This window comes from Micropterus dolomieu, unplaced genomic scaffold (genome assembly GCF_021292245.1).
Source record: "Micropterus dolomieu isolate WLL.071019.BEF.003 ecotype Adirondacks unplaced genomic scaffold, ASM2129224v1 scaffold_346, whole genome shotgun sequence".
Lineage (NCBI taxonomy): Eukaryota > Metazoa > Chordata > Actinopteri > Centrarchiformes > Centrarchidae > Micropterus > Micropterus dolomieu.
In genome coordinates, this window is record NW_025744333.1 from 1 (window position 1) to 19,564 (window position 19,564).

The following is a 19,564-nucleotide window of genomic DNA, read 5'->3' on the forward strand; positions in this document are numbered from 1 at the left end:
AACAGCAGTGATTGCAGAATCACAAGGCTATTTTATCATTGCCAATACAACATGTGGCCCAAACTACCGTTTGATAAAAACTGAATTAATGCTAAAAATCTAATTCAGGCTGAGCCAAAGTTCTGAGAAAGCACTGAACAAGCAACAAAGGAGGATTAAACTTTAATTAATGCTGAAATGTCTTGTTAATGTAGGGCTAAGTAGCTCTGGGGTGCCACTCACAGACAAAGAGAGAGAGAGAAAAGAACTACAGGCTGGCTGCTTTGCAGCTTGGTGACGCAAGACCAGTTATGCAACAGCAGCACTGCAAGTCATCCAACAGCTCAATGTAGATTAGAGGAGCGGCAGCATGTAGCCTTCTTGTTAATAACCTGGATACTTGATCACAAGCAACATTCTACTCTCTCTGTATTAGGATTTCCGCTGACGAATCAATTGAAAGTGACGCAGTCAGTTTCTCTAACTGCTATCACCTTACTCAAACCCCAAGCAGGGTGTGTGTAGGGTATCAAGAACCGGTTCCAAGGTGAAACTGGAAATATTTCAAGAACTGTGGATTCATTAAGAAAGGTTAATTTCTATAGTGCTCATTGGTTCCTAACTTTCTGCATATTTCAGTCCCGCTCCTGATGGAACTGCAGTGAGTGTGAATGCACCATGTTCACTGTATTGCGGTCTCTCAGCTAAAGTGACGCCCCAGATACAGATAACCCTAACAATAGCAACATCTCACGCTCAGGTGCAAAACACAGATGAGCTGACATTCACCTTTTATATGGAAGATAAACGAATGATGTCTACAAATTATTCCAATATATAAAATTATTAGATCCAAGTCCCCAGAGACACGCCTCTAGTACAGAAACTCAGCTCAATTTAGCATCAAAAAAAGACGACGAGCAAGGAGAAAGTGGATGAACGTCAACAAGCAGTGCCAAGATTTGTGGTGAAGGGGTTGGAATCAGAACTGAACTATAGTAATAATAAGAATAAGATAGAATCGGAATCAATAAAATCGAAACAATACCCAACACTAGGTGTGTGTGTTTGTGAGACTCACTCTGCTGACAGACATCTGGTTGGTGGTCAGGGTTCCCGTCTTGTCAGAGCAGATGACAGAGGTGCAGCCCAGGGTCTCCACGGATGGCAGGCTACGGACAATGGCATTCTTCTTGGCCATGCGGCGAGTGCCCAGGGCCAGGCAAGTGGTGATGACAGCAGGAAGACCCTCAGGGATTGCGGCCACAGCCAGTGCCACGGCGATCTTGAAGTAGTAGACAGCCCCGCGGATCCAGGACCCCCCATGGACGGGGTCGTTGAAGTGGCCAATGTTGATTATCCACACGGCGATGCAGATGAGGGAGATGACTTTGGATAGCTGCTCGCCAAACTCATCCAGCTTCTGCTGCAGGGGCGTTCTCTCCTGCTCGGTGGCCACCATCTCATCACGGATCTTACCGATCTCTGTGTTAACACCAGTGGACACGACCACACCCACGGCCTTCCCAGCAGCAATGTTGGTACCCTGAAATAACAAGCAATATACTTATTATATTGAGATAATAATAACTTTCGATGTTATCACATGTAGTTGGGCCAAAAACTGGTGCAAGTCTTTCCAGGACGTTAACAAACTAAACAAACTAGAAGTTGAAGGACATTAACAGGGTGTGTCATAACTTGCGCAGAGTTGAGCTTACAGAGAAAAGCATGTTCTTCTTGTCCTGATTGACAGCACGGGGGTCTGGCACAGGGTCGGTGTGTTTGATGACAGAGACAGATTCACCTACAAAGACAACAGGGCAGCAGGTTAAATTATATCTATCTTTAGAGGATCTTAGGAACAAAGCACAGCCAAATATCTCTATAGACAGATCTGTGTTGCTGGTCATTCATGCTGCCTCACTGATCTTTCCCCATGCTCATGAATGTTTCAAATAAGCACGGTTGTTTCTGAATTAGAAAGTTTTCATTGTCAGCCAGCTATTCTGGTTCTTCAAACAAAAGGTGGAAGATTGATTTATAAATCTTGGATGAGGTTAGTTTGGATAACTTTGTGCTCTTATTTTGAAATAAAGGGAAGCGTCACTGGAGAGTCTGAATTCAATTTAAAGCTGTGGAATGGATTTTATCCAAAGCATAATTATGAAATGAAATGTTACTGTAGCCTCAAATAAAACAGGATTGGCATGGCCAGTTACTACTGCATCTGCTGCTCATGGCAGCCAGAGCAAAATTTATGTTTAGGAAGGTTAAGGCCATATCTGAAAACAAAACCCATTGATAAGGTACACAGTTCTTAAAGAAGCGTCTGAAAACAGTAAATCTAGATGTCTGTAAAGGTTCTCAGTCATCCAGGTCATAGTTATCCAAAGAAGGTTAAATTCAAGGGCAACTGGACTTGGCTGAAGATACTAGAAGACGTTTCGTCTCTCCTTCAGATGTAAATAAACACTCAGAAGTTTATTTACATGTGAAGGATAAAGGGACACTCGTTTGAGGATCAGGTGCACATGTTATACAGGTTTTAAAGAGGTTTCAAGGAAGCCATCTACACCCGGGTTGAAAAGCAGTCGCTGAACAGAGGAGGGGGTCTATGCCACCACTCATCCCCTACTTACAATGCTGTCCTTTCATCACTTCCCAGGAAACTCAACAAGCATTACCTCTTGGCCTCAGGGGAAGATACCAACAATGGCCACGGGTGGTTATAACAACCATAACGACTTTCGTTACCACATCTGGGAGCACTAGCGAACCAGCAGTTTCGATGATCCTGCCAACGATCCAACAGAGGTTAAATAGCTGAGTTTCCCTACCAGTCACTTCAGAACTGAAGAAGTCTTTTGGATGAGAGACAAAACATTTTCTAGTATCTTCAACCAAGTCCAGTTGCCCTAGACGTTAACCTTCTTTGGATAGTTAAATCTATTGCAAAATCCCCACGTTATTGTGAGAAACTGAGAATCTAACTGATAGAAAAGGCGAAGGAAAATAATTTGATGGTGATATAATCAGCAGCCATGTCTTACCCGTCAGAATGGACTGGTCTACCCTCAGAGTTGTTGATTTGATTGAACAGATCCGAATGTCAGCAGGCACCTTATCTCCAACTATAACCAAACAGATCCACAATTAGAGAAAATACACAAACAAAACCGCCAAACCACAAGGAGCACAGAGAGAGATCTAATGAAAAAAACAAAAAAAAAACAGTTAAAATGATTTTTAAATACACGATAGCTTAAGTTGATCGACAACAAACAGAATAAACAGTTAAATTGTCCCAACATCATATATTATGGCCAAACAGTCTTTTAATAGCAGTCCACGTATGCACTCCTGGTACTGTGCAATGCGGTGTTTGTGTGTACAGGCTAAATGAAGATTTAACAGTTGCGATCTTGTCTATCTTCTGCAGACAGTAACTTGGCATTAGTGTAAACTAAACTGATGAAGCACCGCTCATTACAGAGAGTTTGCTGTGCCACACAGCAGCAGAGCAGTGCTGTCGTCGCTGCAGGGAAAGAGAAGGAGAGCCAAAGAAAGAGGAGGAGAGCCAAAGAAAGAGGAGGAAATGAAGGACCTGTGAGCCATAAAAGGCCCGTCTCAAAGGAAAAGGCCAATTTGGGTAGATTTGAATTGCGGTGACCCAATTCAGCTTCCTAATGGTACATAAAGGCAATGGAAACTAGGGAAATGGTTCAGGCTATGGCACAGTTCTGTGGGCGTAGTCTACATATAGGCCTAGTTAAGTTAAAAATGCAAAGTGTGTCAAATTGTTACAAGAACATGGTATAGTTATAATCCAGGAGCCAAAACAAGCCTGTTAAATATCTAAGAATCTAACAAAATATCAAGAAAAAAAAAAAAAATCAAAAACAAACAAAGATTTGATCAAATGTACCAACGTCCAGATTCCCATTTGAGGGAGACACGCACAGTAATCCAATCCTTGAGAGAAGGGAGGGGGAAAAACTGCAATGGGACCAACAATGCATGCAGCCAAAAATAGGAAAGGCATTTCAACATGTTCCCCAAGTTAAAATGTGGCCATGTGATAGCTGTTTCCTCATCATTGCACAGCACAGAAAGAGACAAGGGGCCAAAGACTGGGCCCCAGCTCTCCTCTACATGACCTTGGAGTCCTTGGAGACACATGTAATACAATCATCACAATACCTATTCCGTTACCAAGTGGATGTCCACATTTTTACACATTTCCAACTTCTTGTACAGCCTTGTTAAAGTTGCATGCATTTCAACTGGTCATCGACTTGTCACTATGGGACACCGCCCTGTGAGCTACATGACCATCAACTCATAAAAGATGCCCTGACAGCGGTGCCAGGAACTCTGATCTGTCAGCAGGCCTGGCCAGACAAGACGGACAGCGACAGCTTTTCTGAGAAAGACTGATGTCGAGCCCAGTTGCATCTTTAAAGCATCTGAACCTGGAACGACAGGTGCAATGGAAGCTTCCCTTCTGAGAAGGTCAGCGATGCAGACTTAGGGTCAGTTCAACGTACAAACTAAAACTGCAGTTAACTTCCTGCTTGTGTGGATCAATAATCTTTGCACATTGAATAGAGGAACTCATTTCATAGCTACACTTAACTTTCTTAAAAAGGAAATGATCCCATCCCTGGAAGAGATTAAAAGGATTACCCTTCGCTGCACCACAGGAACAAAAGGCAAAAGAGCTTTACAATTACATCCTAGATGGTTGTGTAACACTTCCGAACGTACTCACACAAAGAAACCAGTGAGTGAAAAGACTGACACTGTGAAAAACTGGAAATGTCCTGATGAAGAGTGTGTATATCATGTCCCTTTATGTCAACATCCTACTTGGTAGCAGACCAAGTATCTCCTCAGGCATGACCACATTTTCACCAACAGATTTTACAGTGACAAACGCTCAGACCCTGGTGATGCATTGCACCCAATATGACTCTCAGAGGTGCCTTTTAAACAGACTTTTCAATAGCAGGCGAGCCAGTCACTGAACAGAAGCTGCCAGCTTTGACTGGCACCTGCCTCTGCCGGGTGTTAGGGGAAAGCGTGTGGTGCGGCAGGCCAGATTTCCTCTGGGCCAGCCAGGAGGGTACATGTGCTGATGGCAGCTGAACAAAAGGCTGATCTCCTGTCATGTTGAGTGGGCCATTTTAGAACGGTCAACAGGTGAAGCACCCTGCAGATTTCCAACACAGCTCTATTTCTGATTAACTCACAAGCTACATTTACAATAATGCCAATACTTTATTCAAATGGATGCGTTGTCAAAAAAAACACATACCAACCTTTCGCTGCTTCTTCAACACTCAATTAAACTTTTTCCCCCCCTTCTAACCTTTGGCAACCAGGTTCGACTGGAGAAGCTACGTTACCATACCTCAGCACAATCAATAGAAGAAAATGCAATGCAAGGAAATAAAATCATAAACTTATTGCTGCAAATGTAAGGGAGCACACATTCCATATCATGCGATATCGATAATTATCACAATAAATGTCAAATCATTGTTTTTTGAGGTTAAAGGTTAATATTTGCTCCCGAGCGAAAGATGGAGATATCCGAAGGTTAATTGTGTAGTTAAACTTTTCTTTATTGTCAAAACATGACAAACAGTGGATCACTTCACAAATCTGAGAGACAAATATGATTAGTAAATCTTTTTTTAGTCCCCTTTCCCGTAATTCAAATGAATTGAAGCAAACATGTATTGACGATACATTTGTTATATTGTTATTGAGGAAAATTCTATTGCGATAATTATCATTGTTTTATTGCCCAGCCCCCAACTGTATGGTGTGCATGTGTTAGCACAGAGTCACGAGTGTGTTTCACTATTTTATCAGCAGACAAAAGCAGAATAAGTAATATTTAGGTGGCAGTAGGCTGTAAGAGAGATAAATCACTATTTACCAACAGCTGACTAGTTTCTTGACTCCCCGCTGTTGCAGATGCAAACACGTGTCAGCTGACTTTGGCTCCTCACCTCTGACCTCAGTTATGTAAGCACCATCTCCACACTGTCTCCCTGATTTTATGAATCTCAAGAAGCAGCCGCAGGCTGGGCCTCCACAGAGCATGCAAATGTTTCTGTTGTCATAGTGACAACCTGTGTCCCGGGACTGGGAGCACTAAAAGTCCTGACAAAATTAACTTGGGGTGTTAGTGTAGTGTTTAATCTTGATTTTAACCACTGCGCTAACATTTTAAGGAGTATTCACCACGGCCCACACGTGTGCCCACATAGTGTGCATAAACAAATTAAGGACACAAGGATCTGGACTTAAAAATATTAGCAGACTGAACGTAATGTAAATACCACACAAAATATAATACCTCACTTGTCCTTGCCGGCATGTACGACATTGAAATGTTAATGAGAAATGCGTGTGATCACTTGAGATCAGCATACATTTTATATCTTAACATCAGGTCAGAAGGGTACATTCCCTTCATGTCTTAAGGTCAACACTTTCAGTGGTGGCCCCTCGTGAAAGCCTTTCCTGGGACAAAATTTGGAATAAATCTGTATAAAACTAGAGGTCAGCTTTAATGGAAAACTACTACTTCAATAGGCGGTACGAGATTCCTTTAACCCCAGACATTTGGGTTTACACACACACACACACTTTATGCAGAACCGTACATGCATACTTCTCTCCCAAATTTCTATTCAACCAAGCACTGTGCCTACTGATTTCGCCGATTAGCGTCATCAACTCACCCCGTTTGGTTTGAATAAAAACCTCTGTGCCCTTCTGCAGGACTTCACTACAAATTAGGTTTTGACATTTCTAAAGGCAGCTTCCCTTGTCGGCAAGATTAGACCATTCCTCTCAGTCTTGCTGACAAGTCAGGAACATTTGCCAAAAGACAGTCCCTCCGTGACAACGGACGCTTGCCAGACCACATTAAATACCACATACTATCCATGGTGTCTGGAATCTTAGCAGTGGGTGCGGGTGCCAAGGGCTAGGGTCGCTGTGCATTGAGCTTGGTGGGGTGGGACGGTTATCCACAAAGTGCTTCCCTATAAGGTCATCCCTTTCCAACACAATAGGAGCAGATCACAGATCCTCCCCTCTATACTCCCCCCCCACCACATGAGGCCCGTCACTACCCGACTCCACAGCTTCATAGGCAGCAGAGAACAAACCCACCGAGTTCTGCTGCTCTGAGAAAAGGCCAACATCCAAATCTGCAAGCCCTCAACATCAAACTGTAAACTGGCAGCATTCAGTGTGTGCTGTTATGACAATAACTAAAATCTTTTGGATGGATCTAGTGAACTCTCCATGTTATCAGCTAATGTCATTTATTAGTTATTATTATATCATTTATTATTTGTTAGTTAAGTGGGATTTGGCGTAATTTCCCACCTTAAAACAAATGCTTACTTATGCTTAATTATTACTGATCATTTCCATTCGATTATTTTAGAATATAAGCTATTCAGACAAAATCACTGCTGCGACTGTCAGTGAGATCATTTCAGAACAAGTCAAGGGTTAGTTTTGATGTGCCACTGCATACATTTGGCTGAGCCACATTGTTGTTAACGCATCTTTTATCAGCCCGACAACAACAGTCAAAGGATTAAACAGGACAGCCGACAGCAGCCCTTTGTGCTTAAACCGCTTCAAGATCAGAGTCGAAAACACCAAATAACAGAGACAAAACCAAGCATAAAACAGTCTAGTTTAGATAAAAGTCTGACAAATGTATTTCCATGACATTTAAACAAATTTCAGTGAGCATGCGACTAAGAGGCTGATGAGCGATGAGGTGTGAGTAGGAGGCTGCGTTCAAACCCACAGGAGCGCCCTGACAGAGAACAGCACAGATTGGCTGCAGGCTATTCTTCTCACGGCTGAGGCAGCCACAGAGGGCTTGTCTCAGTGTCCTCTACCTCGGCTCAACAACCAGCCGGCCATCTGCGTCATCACACTCCTCTGCATGGCAGGGGTCACTTTGCCGCCTCAGGAAAATATTCAGAAAAACAGGGAGCCTGACAGGAACCACTGTAGGAGGTGTCTGAAGGATTTAGGTAGTAAGTTGAGCTTTTAACCACAGGATAATGATTCAGTTTTGCAGCCTCAAGCTGCTGACAGCAAAGCCTACAGCTACCTTCATTAAGAGTTTTCCCATAACTAGGTCTCTTAATATGCACGAGGCGAGTGCATCTGACTCACAAGTTTCTTTAATCCTGAACCAAACAATTACGCTTTAACATCCTGCTTCACCCACAACGCATAATCCAAATGTCATGATTAGCACTGTCAACCAAAATCATATATATAGTAGACCATATAACACTAGAAACAAGATACATTTTAATTCACAGCTTACTCCTTCTCCATTTGCCCTTGTCAAGGTTACTCAGGAGTCCCGCTGAATGCTGTCCCACGTCAGCCACTGTGGCAATGTTCCCTACAGCAGGATGGGGGGGGGGGTATGCACGGGTGGGACCAGACACCTGTCATCTTTACGACTCTATAAATACAGTATTCCATAATCTAACTGTCCCATGACAGCTAAAAATAAAACCTACCACTATGCACAAAAAAACAACGCTTCACTTAAGTGGTTTAGGGTTAAACAGAGTATCGAGATAATGCAAGTTGTTCCAAGGACTTCAGCATTCATCAACACATCTGTCTCTGTTCATCCCTCTGCTTTACATCCTGAGGATTTCAGCTGCTGAAATACGCTGACTGCATCTCAGCAGCATGAATCACTCCAGCGCTTAGTTCACATACTGCATGGGGGTGGGGGGGGAAACTGTTGAGTTGGGACAAGCTGTGAGGATGCAGTAGCAGCATGTCGTTTGAGTGAGCTCAAACTTATGTGTGTGAGGAGACACACACACACACGCACAAAGGGTCAATTGGGCCTTAATAGCATTTGCGCCCATCCCTTTGAGACAATGGGTTAATAAGAACATCTCAAAATACATCACTCCTGCAGGGTGAGTCACCTCTGCAGTGGCACATGGTGATGGGGGAGGTTTTAACTCAAGCATGTGCTAAATTTGATCCATGACCATACCTGTACTCATTTGATCTGTCCACTGTAGGCTTTACCTGAGGCAGAGCCAAAGAGCAGCGAAGAATTATCATTAAAACACCACATCTCTCATTTGATCTCCGAAAAACCAAAACAAACATGCATAACATACAAAACAGCATAAACGCCATTTCAGTCTTAATGGAAGCTGCAGTGGCATTTTTCTGTGAATTTCAAGATTCATGTGACATCTAGATGTTTCCTTTGCTTGAGAGAAGTTTACAAATCAAACAGACAACTAAACCTTTCACACTTCAGTTAGTCTAAGGAACATATACAACAGTATAACAGCAGATTAAAGTTAAACCAGTAATAACAATACCAACCAAGCTATGTCCATTTAAATATGCACAGGTCAACCTACCAGCAATCTCTACAATGTCACCAGGCACAATGTCTCTGGCCTTGATCCTCTGCACAGTTTTCCTGTCCTGCCGGTACACTTTCCCCATCTCAGGCTCGTACTCCTTAAGCGCCTCAATGGCATCCTCAGCATTGCGTTCCTGGTGAGGAGAAAATGAGATTCAGTTCCACAGATTTCAGAAACGCTCTAAGATGAACTCAATATCACATAAGCTCATACACCTTAGCTCTGCTGGACTAAAAGGTTAGAGACTAGTTGGTTGTTTATTTTTATCGGGTTTTGGTTGGGGACATTTAGGTGTAGGAAAATGGGAATATAAAATCACATAGATTTTCTGCCTCTTGATGTTTTCCAATTTTCTCCCTCACCAGCATCTTCAACCTCAGAGCGAACAACCCACTCATTTAAAAAAATAAAAAAAAAAAAAACATGAAAAACCCAGCCTCATGCAGTGGATAGAAAAAGTCTACACACCCCTGTTAAAATGCCAGGTTCTTATGATGTAAAATAATGAGACAAAGATAAATCATGTGAATAAAAATAAAAGTGTGCACACCCTCTTATAACTGGGGATGTGGCTGTGTTCAGAATTAACCAATCACATTCAAACTCAGGTTAACTAGAAGTCATTACACACCTGCCATCATTTAAAGTGACTGATTAATCACAAATAAAGTTCAGCTGTTCTAGTAGGATTTTCCTGATATTTTCTTAGTTGCATCTCTGAGTAAAAGTCATGGTCCGCAGAGAGCTTTCAAGGCATCAGAGAGATCTCATTGTTGAAAGACATAAGTCAGGAGACGGGTACAAAAGAATTTCCAAAGCATTAGATATACCATGGAACACAGTGAAGACTGTCATCATCAAGTGGAGAAAATATGGCACAACTGTGACTTTACCAAGAACTGGACGTCCCTCCAAAAATGATGAAAAGACGAAAAGAAAAGTGGTCAGGGAGGCTTCCAAGAGGCCTATAGCAACATTAAAGGGACTGCAGGAATTTCTGGCAAGTACTGGCTGTGTAGTACATGTGACAACTATCTCCCGTATTCTTCATATGAATGGGGTAGGGTGGCAAGACGGAAGCCTTTTCTTACAAAGAAAAACATCCAAGCACGGCTGAAGTTTGCAAAAACAAACATCAAGTCCCCCAAAAGCATGTGGGAAAATGTGTTATGGTCTGATGAAACCAAGGTAGAACTGTTTGGCCATTAAAAAAAAAAAAAAAACAACACCACTGCACATCACCCAAGGAACAGCATACCCACAGTGAAGCATGGTGGTGGCAGCATCATGCTTTGGGGCTGTTTTTCTTCAGCTGGAACCGGGACCTTAGTCAGGGTGGAGGGAATTATGAACAGTTCCAAATACCAGGCAATTTTGGCACAAAACCTTCAGGCGTCTGTTAGAAAGCTGAAGAGGAAGTTCACCTTTCAGCAGCAGACAACGACCCAAAGCACACATCCAAATCCACAAAAGCATGGCTTCACCAGAAGAAGATTAATGTTTTGGAACGGCCCAGCCAGAGCCCAGACCTGAATCCAATTGAACATCTGTGGGGGGATCTGAAGAGGGCTGTGCACAGGCAATGTCCTCGCAATCTGACAGATTTGGAGCGCTTTTGCAAAGAAGAGTGAAGATGTGCCATGCTAATAGACTCCTACCCAAAAAGACTGACTGCTGTAATAAAATCAAAAGGTGCTTCAAAGTATTAGTCTAAGGGTGTGCACACTTATGCAACCAGGTTATTTGAGGGTTTTTCATTTTTCCCCCTCAAAGATTTCAGTTTGTTTTTCTATTGAATTGCTCACATTATAGGTCACATTAAAGGTGGAAAGAGTTCTGAGATGATTTATCTTGGTCTCATTATTTTACATAAGAACCTGGCATTGTAACAGGGGTGTGCAGACTTTTTGATACATGCACGTGTTGACATACAGCGCAAGCGCAGTACAACAAATGTTAAACCTACAAATACAGCAGGCTGCCATACTGATAGATTTGATTCATGACATTCTACACCCATATTCAGCTATGTCTTTAACAACATAACAACACAACAAGAGCTTTGGCACCATCTCTAGATCATGTCTGTTCTCGCTTTCAGATTGACATACTTGGCTGCCGGGTGTGTTAGGTTCACCTGTTACATCTTGTGAAATCCAACTACAAAAGTTTTTTCTGTTGAAACTGAGTCAGAGAGGTGTTGTCTCAACATTTTGGACGCTGCAGTTCATGATAACGTTGCAATGGATTAGAATAGGTCTGGAAGTTTCTCACCTGCCACACACCGACAATGGCGTTGGCTATAAGAATGAGTAAAATTACAAATGGCTCCACAAAAGCTGTGATTGTTTCTTCTCCCTCCTCAAACCAGGCCAGGACCTGAAAGCAGTACAAAAAAGAAGTCATTATTTATTCAGGACATTTAACAGAACAAGCAGGTGTTCGCTTACTACAATGAGAATAAGAGACAAATCTAGACAGAACAAACAAAGTGGTTCAAAACAGATAAAAATAATCTCAGATAGATGGAGACATGCTGTACAGTCACATATGATACATTTAAATGAACTGCTTAAGATTTTCATCTCGAGAGCTTTTTGACAATTTCATTTAAATAATTTTAGGGCTTAGCGGTTTATCAGTTGCCAGAAGCTCTATACTAAAGACAGTGATTGTTAATAGCTGAGGATCATCTTATACACTTCCTACATAGAACTTCATGTACTGAGAGAAAAGAAAAAAAATCATAAAATTGTACAACTGCATCTTGACACTGAACGCTTAGGTTAAAATTTGGAAATAGGATATCTGTAGCTTTCCTCTACTACTCGCAGCGCATTTCTTCTATTCACTGTGGGCCACTGCTGTTATCCGCCCGTAGATACTACAGCCCAACCTGACCTGTGTAGGAATGCAAGCTTCTTCATTAGCATTTGACTAAAAAATGCAAACATGTCAGCCATCAAGGAGATTGTAGGAATTCCCAAAGATTGCACAAAGATTAACACAGCTGGGCCTCTAGCATATAGAACCTCTTACTGCTAGGAAAAAAAAGACAGTATTCTTACCTGCACTATCATTTGGCTTGCCCTAAAATTACCCTGTGTCTCACAAGCAATTAGTTAATGTCCCATAATATAATACAGCAATCAACCTCAGTAAGAGGCTGTAAGTATCTAGCTGTGGTAGATGCCAAAGACATTTTAAATTGCATAACTTAAATGGACAGCATAACTCTTAATAGCAGTGTCAATACAGAAGCACAGGGCTCAGTGTTCTACTGCATCTCATGTTTGATTTTTATTTTGATAGAACTAGACAAAAGCAGACAATTCTCACATCCGAGAAGCTGGAACATGTACCAAAAAAACAACACACATTTATAGTACTTGACCTCATAAAATGAGTTTTTTTTTAAAAAAAAGGAGTAAACGCTTCACTTTTCTGTCAACACCAAACTGAATCATGCAAACACAACTAATCAAAACTTGTATGAGTTTAGAGATTTAGTTTTGATAAATTACAAGTGGTGGACGAAGTAAACAAAGTGGGGGACAAAGTAAACAAATCCTGTACTTGAGTAAAAGTACAGATACCCCTTGCTTCAATTTCAATTTCTACTAGAGTCAAAGTACTAAAGTACCTGCTTTTAAAAATACTTGAGTATCAAAAGTTAAAAGTACTATTAGTATGGTTATGTTTGTCAGGGGTTGCTGACATGACAAACAGAATTTAAAAATATAGCAGGCAAACGTTCCTTTTTATTAAACAATGGCATTCATTATAAACAGGTTGCCATTTCAATAATAATTCAAGTTACTCAGTTCTAAGTGTCTGTGTGTGTGTGTGTGTGTGTGTGTATGGTGGATGAAGTATTGCATTGAAAATGTTACTTAAGTAAAAATATGTAAGTAAAAGTACTCGAAAAGTGTCCTTTGGCTGTTATACTATTATATATTCGATTATTATTATTACTCATGCATTAAAATAAAATCAGGATTTTACTGTTTTAATTGTTAAGGGGAGCTCATTTATAACTATTTTGTATCGGATTGCAACTACTGATTATTTTCTTTGTGTGTTAATCTGCTGATTATTTTCTCCATTAAAATCGATTTTTGGAAATTCTGAAAAAAATAAAATGAGAAATGCCACCACGATTACCCAGAGCCCAAAGTGACACCTTCTCAATGCTTGCTTTGTCTAATCAACAGTACAAAGCTCTAAATTATTACAAATAAATTAGAAATAATCAGAAGGAAAAGCAGCTAATCTCCACATTAGTGAAGCTGGAACCGTGAAATGTTTTTACATGGAAAAATGTCTTAAACGATCAAAGTTGTTGCCAGTTAATTTCAATGTCAATCTAATAATGGTGTCAGCTGTACTTCTGTAAAATATTGGGTAGTTTAATTTATAACTAAACATATTTTATTAAGTCTTCATATGTTTTGTGTGTAAAAATCTTAATTTTTAAAGTAACTAGTAACTAAAGCTGTCAGATTAATGTAGTTAAGTAAAAAGTACAATATCTCCCTCAGAGATGTAGTGGGGTAGAAGTAGAAAGTGCCATGAAAAGAAAATACTCTAGTATGTACAAGTACCTTAAATTTGTACTAAATGTAGTTAATTACTGTCAATCACTGGAAACCACAACAGTTAGCCAACAGCTTCCAAACTGGATGCATAATCAACAATGGGAGTGATTAACTCTATGTTGAGGTGGGCATATGCGTTTGTCTGATAAGAGCCCTCCCACTGAGGGGTGACGGTCCAAATTTGGTCTCGAGTGGTGCTCTGTTCCCCTGTCAGACAGCAGCCACTGACACCTCTGTATCACCTGACTGGACAATGCACACTTACATACCAGCTCACTCGCACACACACACACGGGGGGGGGGGCTCACTTATCAAAATGTTGTTCTGCCATCTTAATCTACTGTGCAGACGAGTCAAAGAACGTGGAAAGAGTAAAATGATTCAGGCATCGCACAATGGCAAAAATTAATTCCAGTTTTTGATCCATCTCTGAAGATTTTCAAAACATACCCATTTGGTAGTTTAATTCCATACAAACTTGTGGTTTTTGCTCACATTTGGAGAGACAAATATTGCAAAATTTAAAGAAATATATGCTGAGGATTCAGTCCATGAACATTTATCTTGTGTAGCACTCAAAGTCGGGGGCCCAAGGGAGAGCAGTCATTACACAGCAGCCAAGCTTAACGACTCAAATGTCTTACTTGGCAAGTGGTGATTGCAACTCAATGCTGCTACTGCTGTTGTCACCATTCCTCAGATGGGTCGCTAGCCTTCTCAGCTGTTTAACTCTTTAATATGGAAATGTAACCCCAACCGGGTTAAACAAACTGAAGACGTTCACACTTCGGCACCATGCATTGCATAAACTGTTCCCCTGCCATTCCAACACACAGGGCTTTATAATAATCCTGTCTGCTATTTTGACTTCACATTAACACAATGTCTCAGCCCGAGGTGGAAAAAGAAAGCTGTGTGTAGGATGCGCTGACTTGTCTGACTTCCCTTAGCTTTTTAGATTAGCTTTCTCATTTACTGGACAGGTTATTGAGTAACAGGGGTGACAGTGGGGATTTAAAAAAAGAGCTGACTTGGACTTACAACATCACAAGAACAGGAGATGGTGCAAAGAAAATGCAGAGACATACTTACAAAAGATATACATGCTGCCAGCAGAAGAATTCTAACAAGTAAATCTTCAAATTGTTCAAGGACAAGCTCCCACAAAGATTTCCCTGCAGAAAGGAGAGTTGGTAAAAAACAAACAAAAAACCAATCCATCACAGAAACGTGTTATCATTAAATGACAGTAACAACATCAGTGACAGTAGTGATTACCTTCCTCTGCTGGTAACTCTGTGTGTGTTTAGAGATGTGGCAGTCAATCCGGGGGGTGCACAGGAGATGGACAAAAAAGAAAAGACAAGGGAGGTAAGTGGTGTATAAATACATTAAAAACATTTAGCCAGATGGAGTCTCAGTTACTGTTTCTTGATGGGGAACTGACTCCCGCAGCAAGAGGACATCTGCATGTTCAGAGCAAATGAGTGCTTCCTTCAGAGGGCCAAATCTCAGACAAGCACAAGTTGGTGTCAAAACCACCAGCATGTTCCCGGTTTCACTTCACATTTTGATGACTTACTCAGACATACTGTACAAAAGGGGATGTTGTGTATTGAAAAATTACAATGGTGTAGTGAGGGTGTTGATCTGCTTGACCATTAAACAAGAAACAATCATATAGCAATAGTTTTGTTGCATCAGGTTTACACTTCTGACTATGGCATTTAACTTCTCTCCCTTCATCTGTGTTACACAATAAGAAAAAATATATATAAAATAGAAAAACTCCAATCAATTTAGAGTTCAGAGTGGATAAGGGGAGGGGAGTATACCCGCCATGACCTCCCAGGTGATATTAATATAAACAGCTGTTTAGGCCTGGGACAAGAGAGATTAACTTTGACCGATAACGTTACTCCAGCGATCCTGTGGCCACTGTTCAGTGTCAAATGCCTGCCGGATCTCCAGGCAGATGGGCTGGTGTGTTGCAGTTCTGCTTTCAGGAACATCCAACAAGGTGACTGGTGCTCAACAATGACACGGTGCTTAACACGGTCTCCATATTTTACGACTACTGTCAACAATGTCACCATGGGGTTATGTTTAACAACGCTTTCCCAGTCAACTGCGTTAACCATGATACAACAATGTCGCCATACCTAACAATGTGCCACTGTTCAACAATGTAGCAGTGTCCTGAGTAGCCAAATGATTAATTTGTTAATGTGTAAGAAACCCTCGAGGTCACCAGTGATGACGTCAGCTGAATGACTTTACGGAGCCAGGTAACACTGGCCTGGCCCGGCTCGGTGTGGTTGACTTTTACCCCACATACTGAATACTGTGCTCACGCTGCCCGTGTTAACAGTGACATGGCATTTTGGAGCCGCGTCTCATTCACAACAGCCGCATTGGTGGTGGTCTAGAGTGTAAAGTGTCGTACCGTTTAGGCCCCATTTCTCCCTCTGACGTTTCACCTGGTCCAGGGAAAGTCCTGTGCTTTCATTGACGCAGAAATAACTGTAAACTTCTTCCACACTCTTCGTGTGTGCGTTCTCCATGGCGGACAGGCGGCTTCCCACACAGCTTTACACAAAATAACGGCCGTATGGTAAAACTGTCAACACTTTCAAAGAAATAAGGAGTTTTCCAACTGAGAGCTGTGCATTCACACTCGGATAGCTATCGAAAGCTATTGAACGCGGTCTGAACGTGTCCCCCTGGCCCCTGTTAGGATTTTTCTTCCCGCAAATTACGGAAATGTTGTGGTGAGCCAAATTCCTCTTCCCTGCGTGGATGAATATTACTCTGACCGTCCTCTTATCTCCGAAAATGATGGGGAAACGTCTGCGGCAGTGTCCTACGTTGAGGACTGCATTCACCCGGTCCAGTCTTCAGTAACGGTACTACCGTGGCGTGTCCTGCCTCACAGTGGCGCAGCTCTCTGTGACTCCACTCGGTGCTGACAGTCTGATTTTATCAAAGTGCCTCACTGCTGCCCCTCTCCCCTCTTCCCTGCGCCGCATGTGGACAAATATCATTGGACGAACGGTGTCAGTTACGTTCAAGCCAGGGAGACATTAAAAAAAAAAAACACAGGAAGCAACCAGGAAACAGCAAGCAGGAATACATGCTCGTATACCCCGTGAAAACCACAACGCCAGGATTAATTTACTTTAGTTTATTGCTTTTTGTGTTACCAGCCATGTCGGCCTCAGCACAGATGGCTGCTGACACTGACATTATGACTGTAAATGTTTGTAATGGAAAATGTGTAGTGGTATCTATTGGTGTCTGCGCCCCTACCCTATGCTATGATCATTTTATTAAAAGCCACGGTCGTATGACGTAGTAGGGACGCCGGTTGGAGTCCTTTTCGTTTTTGTACTTTTGTAGTAATTTAATCTAACCACTCTGGGCTTCCATAGTAGGCTATCACATGTCCCATTTAGGGTCAGCGTTCAAGTTACAAGACAAGCAACCAGTGTCACTATTACCTGGTGGTTCTGATACCTCACTGGAAAAATACTCTTTTATAAGTAAAAGCACTGCAATGAAAATGTTACTTAAGTAAAAGTATGTAAGTATAATCAGGAAAATGATTATAATAAAAATTATGAGTAAAAGTTGGCTACTCAATGCAGAATGAAAAATGTCCCATGTTATATATATATATATATAAAAATCAGCCATATATATCATTAGATTATTATTACTCATGCATTAATGTAAAAGCAGGAATTTAATGTTGTAGTTGATTGATACAAACTAGTTCAACCTCAGACTGAAAATTGATTACTTTAATCATTTTGGAATAACTTGCTGATTATTTTCTCCATTAATCAATTGTAAAATTGTGAGAAATGTTGTCACAATTGCTCAGAGCCCACAGCGACACCTTCACAATGCTTGTTTTGTCAGTATTAAAAATACATTAAAATGGAAAAGTAGCATATCTTTACATTTGTGAAGCTAGAAGCTGGAACCATGAAATGTTTTTACATGAAAAATGACGATTATCAAAATAGTATATAACTAAATTTCTATCAATCAGCGAATGTCATATGTTTTGTGTGTAAAATCTTTATTTTTAAAGTAACTTAAGCTGTCAGATAAATGTAGTGAAATAAAAAGTAAATTATGAGATGTAGCACAGAAGAAGTAGAAAGTGGCATGAAAAGACAAAAGTTAAGAACAGTACAAATACACTACTGTTTTCTTAAGAACAGTACTTGAGTAAACATACTTAGTTCCGGCCCACCACTGCTATTACCATATAGAAACATATTTGACATGCTGGTGTTGAAAGCTACACAGTGTGTACACACCCAGGCAGTGTATAATCTGCTTGTATATATTCCCAGACTACTATAAGCCTAGTTCACACTACACGATTATCCCAATTTGCCGGTATGTGAGCTCGGCAACCGTCAGGCTGTGATCAGGGGTAAATCAGTGATCGATCGGCGGTCACCAGTCGTTATGTGTGAACTACTCAACGACACATTTCTGACACATCGCCAACGTCTGTCAGATATCTAGCATGCCAAATATCTGGAGGAGTCGGTAGATTCCACATCCAGCCAATGAAAGCAGGCAGCTGGCAGAGCAGGCAGCTACTTTTTCACTGAAAAAACACTTTTTACTCTTTACCCTCCAGCTCTCTCTGTAGCTCAGACAATCCCTGCTACCTGCATGTGCTAATCCATTCTTTCACCCATATTGTTTGTCTATATAATTGGTATCTTTATATAACAAACATCAGCCGTTTCCTGTGTGGGTTTTCCACTTTTCCCCGATTCACATTTCACGTGTGTTTTCTTGGAGTCCAGCGTCGCGTAACAGAGTCCTTGTCATCTCGTGTAGTGTTTGACCCCCTGTCACCGATCAGTCACGTAGTGTGAACACCACGACGACTTCAAGACTCCTGTCACAAGACGGCAAGTTGTGTTGTCTGAACAGCACGGCCATCAGCCGATGCTGAAAGTCGTGTAGTCTGCACAAGCCTTTACACAATTCCCTCAGACTACATACAGGCATGTCATGACAAAGGCCTCGTGTCTTAGTGTATTACTTCTTCATTTACACTAGGGGCTGTGGCATGCTGAGCCCCCTTTGCCCACCCAGTCCTACGCCCTTGCTCATACATACATAACATAACAACATAAGACTGACAATACCAGAATAATCAACTACATAGGCTTAACAACTATAAAGGCAGATCATTTCCTAAAGAGGTGTGAGGGCACTAGGTCAACCCCCTGGCCCCCTTGTGTAATTTGGGGGGTATCATTGTCAGATGTTTTAGAGGACTGGCGTGCATCATCTGTTAACACATCTTAATAAGGCCCCAAGAAGCACAAGGTGCTGTAACAATAACAAAATGACACCAGCCAGTTGGACATCAAGCTGACTTTTACAATGCACACTTGATCCGTTTGGCACAAGAGCCACTAACATCGGCTGTCAACAGCAGATTAAGTTTCTGTGAGGGCGGGATCCAGAAACAT

General features: G+C 41.5%; 1 protein-coding gene across 1 annotated transcript; it reads right to left on the reverse strand.

Moving 5' to 3' along the window:
- Positions 1-1,033: 1,033 nt before the first annotated feature.
- LOC123967399 (sarcoplasmic/endoplasmic reticulum calcium ATPase 2-like) lies at positions 1,034-17,047 on the reverse strand. Its single transcript, XM_046043493.1, has 8 exons — positions 16,498-17,047; positions 15,330-15,347; positions 15,144-15,226; positions 11,727-11,831; positions 9,447-9,585; positions 3,033-3,113; positions 1,701-1,786; positions 1,034-1,525 (listed from the first exon to the last, which is right to left on the reverse strand). Exons 1-8 carry the CDS (start codon positions 16,613-16,615, stop codon positions 1,034-1,036), a joined length of 1,122 nt encoding a protein of 373 aa, XP_045899449.1. The 5' UTR covers positions 16,616-17,047.
- Between the last annotated feature and the right edge of the window lie 2,517 nt (positions 17,048-19,564).